At 47.9% G+C, this 7523-nt stretch overlaps 1 protein-coding gene across 3 annotated transcripts in view; it reads left to right on the top strand.

Annotated features, from left to right (window-relative positions):
- Window positions 1-4444: 4444 nt before the first annotated feature.
- The window catches only part of LOC137380451 (flap endonuclease 1-like), a 76801-nt gene continuing 73722 nt past the window's right edge, over window positions 4445-7523 (top strand). For 2 of the 3 annotated variants that reach the window (XM_068052379.1, XM_068052377.1), the window contains exon 1: window positions 4445-4524. In XM_068052379.1, coding sequence (XP_067908480.1) covers window positions 4448-4524 — 77 coding nt within the window. In that variant the 5' untranslated portion in view covers window positions 4445-4447. Of the gene's footprint in view, window positions 4525-4584; window positions 4673-7523 lie in introns of those variants that run through there. The other variant, XM_068052378.1, reaches the window with a different exon arrangement.

The raw sequence follows: 7523 nt of genomic DNA, 5'->3' as shown, positions 1-7523 counted from the left end.
TCACTGAACCTGCCTCCACCACACTCTCAGACAGTACATTCCAGATCCTAAACACTCACTGAACCTGCCTCCACCACACTCTCAGACAGTGCATTCCAGATCCTAAACACTCACTGAACCTGCCTCCACCACACTCTCAGACAGTACATTCCAGATCCTAAACACTCACTGAACCTGCCTCCACCACACTCTCAGGCAGTGCATTCCAGATCCTAAACACTCACTGAACCTGCCTCCACCACACTCTCAGACAGTGCATTCCAGATCCTAAACACTCACTGAACCTGCCTCCACCACACTCTCAGACAGTGCATTCCAGATCCTAAACACACACTGAACCTGCCTCCACCACACTCTCAGGCAGTGCATTCCAGATCATAAACACTCACTGAACCTGCCTCCACCGCACTCTCAGACAGTGCATTCCAGATCCTAAACACTCACTGAACCTGCCTCCACCACACTCTCAGACAGTGCATTCCAGATCCTAAACACTCACTGAACCTGCCTCCACCACACTCTCAGACAGTGCATTCCAGATCCTAAACACTCACTGAACCTGCCTCCACCGCACTCTCAGACAGTGCATTCCAGATCCTAAACACTCACTGAACCTGCCTCCACCACACTCTCAGACAGTGCATTCCAGATCCTAAACACTCACTGAACCTGCCTCCACCACACTCTCAGACAGTGCATTCCAGATCCTGAACACTCACTGAACCTGCCTCCACCGCACTCTCAGACAGTGCATTCCAGATCCTAAACACTCACTGAACCTGCCTCCACCATACTCTCAGGCAGTGCATTCCAGATCCTAAACACTCACTGAACCTGCCTCCACCACACTCTCAGACAGTACATTCCAGATCCTAAACACTCACTGAACCTGCCTCCACCACACTCTCAGACAGTGCATTCCAGATCCTAAACACTCACTGAACCTGCCTCCACCACACTCTCAGACAGTGCATTCCAGATCCTAAACACTCACTGAACCTGCCTCCACCGCACTCTCAGACAGTGCATTCCAGATCCTAAACACTCACTGAACCTGCCTCCACCATACTCTCAGACAGTGCATTCCAGATCCTAAACAATCACTGAACCTGCCTCCACCACACTCTCAGACAGTACATTCCAGATCCTAAACACTCACTGAACCTGCCTCCACCACACTCTCAGACAGTGCATTCCAGATCCTAAACACTCACTGAACCTGCCTCCACCACACTCTCAGACAGTGCATTCCAGATCCTAAACACTCACTGAACCTGCCTCCACCACACTCTCAGACAGTACATTCCAGATCCTAAACACTCACTGAACCTGCCTCCACCACACTCTCAGGCAGTGCATTCCAGATCCTAAACACTCACTGAACCTGCCTCCACCACACTCTCAGACAGTGCATTCCAGATCCTAAACACACACTGAACCTGCCTCCACCACACTCTCAGGCAGTGCATTCCAGATCATAAACACTCACTGAACCTGCCTCCACCGCACTCTCAGACAGTGCATTCCAGATCCTAAACACTCACTGAACCTGCCTCCACCACACTCTCAGACAGTGCATTCCAGATCCTAAACACTCACTGAACCTGCCTCCACCACACTCTCAGACAGTGCATTCCAGATCCTAAACACTCACTGAACCTGCCTCCACCACACTCTCAGACAGTGCATTCCAGATCCTAAACACTCACTGAACCTGCCTCCACCACACTCTCAGACAGTGCATTCCAGATCCTAAACACTCACTGAACCTGCCTCCACCATACTCTCAGGCAGTGCATTCCAGATCCTAAACTCTCACTGAACCTGCCTCCACCACACTCTCAGACAGTGCATTCCAGATCCTAAACACTCACTGAACCTGCCTCCACCACACTCTCAGACAGTGCATTCCAGATCCTAAACACTCACTGTGTAAAAAAGTTTTTCATGTCACTGTTGCTTCTTTTGCCATTCGTCTTAAATCTGTGCCCTCTCGTTCTCGACTCTTCTGCCAATGGGAACAGTTTCTCCTGATCTTCTCTGTCCAGACCCCTCATGATTTTGAACACCTCTATCAAATCTCCTCTCAACCGTCTCCAAAGAAAACAGACCCAGCTTCTCCAATCTATCCAATGAAGTCCCTCATCCCTGGAAGTATTCTTGTGAATCTTTTCTGCACTCTCTCTAATGGCTTCACATCCTTCTAAAGTGCGGTGTCGAGAAGTGGACACAATACTCCAGCTGAGGCCAAACCAATGTTTTATAAAGATTCATCATAACTTCCTTGCTCTGTGCTCTACACCTTTATTTATGAAACCCAGGATCCCATATGCATAATTAACCACTTTCCCAACCTGCCCTGCCACCTTCAATGATTTGTACACATATACCCCCAGGTTCCTCTGCTCCTGCACCTGTGCACCCTTATTTTTATATTTCCTCTTCTCATACTTCCTACCAAAATCTATCACTTCACACTCTCTGCATTAAATTTCATCTGCCACAAGTTCACCCATTCCGCCAGCCTGTCGATGTTCTCTTGAAGTTTATCACTATCCTCCTCACAGTTCACAATACTTCCAAGTTTTGTGTCATCTGCAGATTTTGAAATTGTGCCCTACACGCCCAAGTCTGGGTCGTTAATATAGATCAGGAAAAACAGTGGACCTAATATCCAGCCCTGGGGAACCCTACTATATACCTCCCTCCAGTCTGAAAAACAGCCGGTCACCACTACGTTGTTTCCTGTCACTCAGATAACTTTCTATCCATGCTGCCTCAGGGTCTCGAACTTTGCTGACAAGTCTGTTATGTGGTGTTGTATCAAATGCCTTTTGAAAAGCCACGAACATCACATCAACTGTATTACCCTCACCAATCCTCTCTGTTACCTCATCAAAAAACTCAATCAAGTTAGTTAAACACTATTTGCCCTTAACAAATCTGTGCTGACTTTCCTTGACTAATCCACTTTTGTCCAAGTGACTGTTAATTTTGTCCCGGATTATTGTTTGCAAATGCTTTCCAACCACCAAGGTTAAACTGACTGGCCTGTAATTGCTGGGCTTATCTTTATAACGTTTTCAAACAAGGGTATAAAATTTGCAATTCTCCAGTCCATTGGCACCACCCCTGTATCCAAGGAACATCGGAGCAGGAGTAGGCCATTCAGCCCATCGAGTCTGCTGCACCATTCAATTAGATCATGGCTGATTATCCACCTCAAATCCACATTCCAATGCTTTCCCCATATTCCTTGATATCATTAGTATCCAGAGGAGAGATTCCAAAGGAGGATTGGAAGATTATGGCCAGTGCCTCCTGAATTTCCACCCTTTCTTCCCTCAGTATCCTCGGATGCATCTCATCCGGTCCTGTTGACTTATCAACTGTAAGTACAGCCAGCCTTTCTTTTACTTCCTCTTTATCAATTTTACCCCATTCAGTGTCTCCTCTTTCACTATGACTTTGGCAGCATTTTCTTCCTTGATAAAGACAGATGCAAAGTACTCAACTGTTACCTGAGCCAGGCCTTCCATGTGTCCCTAATCAGCCCCACTCCTCCTCTTATCACCCTTTTACTATTTATATACCTCGAGAAGACTTTTGGATTCCCTTTTATGTTAGCTGCCAGTCTCTTCTCATACTCTCACTTTTCTGCTTTTATTTCTTTTCTTGCTTCTCCTTTGAACTTTCCATAATCAGCTCCTGGTTCTCACTTGTATTATCAACCTGCCATACTCACCCCTTTTCTGCTTCATCTTACTCTCTATCTCTTTCATCATCCAGGGAGCTCTGGTTTGTTTATCCTACCTTTGCACCCCGTGGGAATGTACCTCAACTGTACCCGAACTATCTCCTCTTTAAAGACAGCCCATTGTTCTGTTACAGCTTTACCTGCCAGTCTTCGGTTCCAATTTACCAGGGCCGGATCTGTTCTCACCCCATGGAAATTGATCCTCCCCCAATTGATGTTCCCCTACAGACACTTAATCCCCTTGACCGACCTCATTCCCTAGCACCAGATCCAGTAATGCCTCCGTCTCCATCGGACTGGAAACATACTAATATAGAAAATTCTCCTGAATACACTTCAGAATCTCTACCCCCTCTCTGCCTTTTACACTATTACTATCCCAGTCTGTATTAGGATAATTAAAGTCCCCCATTAGAACTATTCTATAGTTTTTGCGCCCCTCTGTAATTTACATATCTGCCCGGACCGAGTAAGGGCTGCAGATTTCCTTCCTGAAGTAATTTAGTGAAGCAGATGGATTTTTACAATAATCTGACAGCTTCATGACCACTTTTACTGAGACCAGTTTTTTTATTTCCACTGCGGGATTTGAATACCCATGGTCTGGATGACAGGTCTGGTGACATAACAGCAGCGTTACTGTAACCCAACTGATGCACCTCATTTCTGATTGAATTCCTAGGGAGGGTGATGGCTCTTGACGCTGCTGTTGTTATGAACCAGTTCCGCACGGCTCGCCCCGATAAACGGTACCTGCACCATCTGAGGTGGGTGTTCCAGCAGTGACATGGAGCGGCCCACTGGGCGTCTGGACTCCCGGAGCTGCTGCAGTCTTCGTGGGAGATTACACTAAATGGTGGATTGTTTATGCAGCTCTGAAAGAGGAGGGTGCTTCATCAGAATGTGTAACAGGAGGTGGGGACCATCCTGAACCCCAATTACCCCATGAGTAGACCTACAGGGCGTCAACTGCAACCTGTGTCTGGGTGTCCAAGGACTGATAAATTGAGGAAAAGGCCGCCCTCCCCCCCCGTCACCGTTTTATTTTGCTTCTATTTCTGCTGTGTCTAATGCTTTCACACAGGCCTTTGTGACTTCCTTTGTTCCAGCTGTAACAAGAGGTTTTCCAATGGGAATTCTCTGTAATGACAGGTTTGGGAAAATGGAAGGAAGGGACCGATGGAGTGACGTCAGGGCCGAGGGTCAGGGTGACCGGAGGTTTGCTGTTGCTGCAGACAGAGGTGGGGGCTTGTCTTCCCAGGGAAAGCCTTGGCAATAGAGCACCCAGCACCACCCCCTCGATCGCATCACTGCACAGTTCATGCTTGGTTAATTATTTTGGGTCTTTCTTGCTAAGTAGCTGAGTCACTGTAATTTTTAAATTCATTCTTGAGATGTGGGCGTCACTGGCCAGGCCAGCATTTATTGCCCATCCCTAATTGCCCTTGAGAAGGTGGTGGTGAGCTGCCTTCTTGAACCACTGCAGTCCATTTGGGGTAGGTACACCCACAGTGCTGTCAGGAAGGGAGTTCCAGGATTTTGACCCAGCGACAGTGAAGGAACGGTGATATAGTTCCAAGTCAGGATGGTGTGTGACTTAGAGGGGAACTTGCAGGTGGTGGTGTTCCCATGTATCTGCTGCTCTTGTCCTTCTAGTTGGTAGAGGTCACAGGATTGGAAGGTGCTGTCGAAGGAGCCTTGTTGCATTGCTGCAGTGCATCTTGTAGATGGTACACACTGCTGTCACTGTGCGTCGGTGATGGAGGGAGTGAATGTTTGTAGATGGGGTGCCAATCAAGCGGGATGCTTTGTCCTGGATGGTGTCGAGCTTCTTGAATGTTGTTGGAGCTGCACCCATCCAGGCAAGTGGAGAGTATTCCATCACACTCCTGACTTGTGCCTTGTAGATGGTGGACAGTAGATGGGAAGTCAGGAGGTGAGATACTCGCTGCAGGATTCCCAGCCTGTGACCTGCTCTTGTAGCCACGGTATTTATGTGGCTACTCCAGTTCAGTTTCTTGGGCTCCTGACTCTGCAGCCTTGCAAAAGGCAACTGTGTAATTGAGATGCCGACAGGAGTTTTGCAGTTTTAATATGTCCTGTACCTGTAATTTTTCACCTACAAGTAATTTTCCATGGCCCGCACTAGAGGGCAGTCAAGATCTATCACAGTGTCTCAATTCCAATCGGTTTTGTCTGGAGAGTTTCGTGTGATTGGCCCAATCATCCTGGGAGTGGGATTTGCACAAGATTATATTCAGTTCCAACTCAGACAGCACAACACAGAAACCAACCTCACTGTTTCATGTAAATAAAAGCAAACTACTGCAGATGCTGGAAATCTGAAATAAACACAGAAAGTGCTGGAAATACTCAGCGGGTCTGGCAGCATCTGTGGAGAGAGAAATAGAGTTAACGTTTCAGGTCAGTGACCCTTCATCAGAACTGGCAAAGGTTAGAAATGGAACAGGTTATAAGCAAGTGAAGGGTGGGGGGGGGGGGGGTGGGGTTTAGTGGGGAAGAGAACAAAATGGGAGGTCTGTGATAGGGCAGAGGGCAGGAGGGATTAAATAACAAAGTGTCCTGGGACAAAGGCAAAGAGTGTGTTAATGCTTGTGGTGAGAGTGTTAATGGCAGACTAATGGACAGCTCTGACTACATGAAAAACAGGCACATGGTTAAAAAATAAAATATTAAAAAAGACCAGTCATGCTCTGAAATTATTGAACTCAATGTTCAGTCCGGCAGACTGTAGTGTGCCTAATCGGTAAATGAGATGCTGTTCCTCGAGCTTGCGTTGATGTTCACTGGAACACTGCAGCAATCCCAGGACAGAGAGGTGAGCATGAGAGTAGGGGGGAGTGTTGAAATGGCAAGCAACTGGAAGCTCGGGGTCCTGCTTGTGGACTGAGCAGAGATGTTCGACAAAGCAGTCACCCATTCTGTGTTTGGTCTCCCCAATGTAGAGGAGACCACACTGTGAGCAGCAAATACAGTATACTACATTGAAAGAAGTACAAGTAAATCGCTGTTTCACCTGAAAGGAGTGTTTGGGGCTTGGGATAGTGAGGAGAGAGGAGGTAAATGGGCAGGTATTACACCTCCTGCGATTGCAGGGAAAGGTGCCATGGGACGGGGATGAGGTGGTGGGGGTAATGGAGGAGTGGACCAGGGTGTTGCGGAGGGAACGATCCCTTCGGAATGCTGACAGGGGAAGGGAGGGGAAGATGCGTTTGGTAGTGGCATCACGCTGGAGGTGGCGGAAATGGCGGAGGATGATCCTTTGGATGTGGAGGCTGATGGGGTGGAAAGTGAGGACAAGGGGAACCCTGTCACGGTTCTGGGAGGGAGGGGAAGGGGTGAGGGTAGAGGTGCGGGAAATGGGCCAGACACGGTTGAGGGCCCTGTCAACCATAGTGAGGGGAATCCTCGGGTGAGGAAAAAGAAAGACATATCAGAAGCACCGCCATGGAAGGTAGCATCATCAGAGCAGATGTGTCGGAGACGGAGAAACTGGGAGAATGGAATGGAGTCCTTACAGGAGGCAGGGTGTCAAGAAGTGTAGTCGAGGTAGCTGTGGGAGTCGGTGGACTTATAATGGATATTAGTAGACAGCCTATCCCCAGAGATGGAGACAGAGAAGTTGTGGAAGGGAAGGGAAGTGTCAGAGATGGACCATGTAAAGGTGAGAGAAGGGTGGAAATTAGAAGCAAAGTTTTTGGACGGAGCTGCTCATTACTCTGCCATTAACACTCTCTCTGCACTA

This window comes from Heterodontus francisci, chromosome 2 (assembly GCF_036365525.1).
Source record: "Heterodontus francisci isolate sHetFra1 chromosome 2, sHetFra1.hap1, whole genome shotgun sequence".
NCBI classification, from domain to species: domain Eukaryota; kingdom Metazoa; phylum Chordata; class Chondrichthyes; order Heterodontiformes; family Heterodontidae; genus Heterodontus; species Heterodontus francisci.
This window is presented reverse-complemented; position numbering and strand designations above follow the sequence as displayed.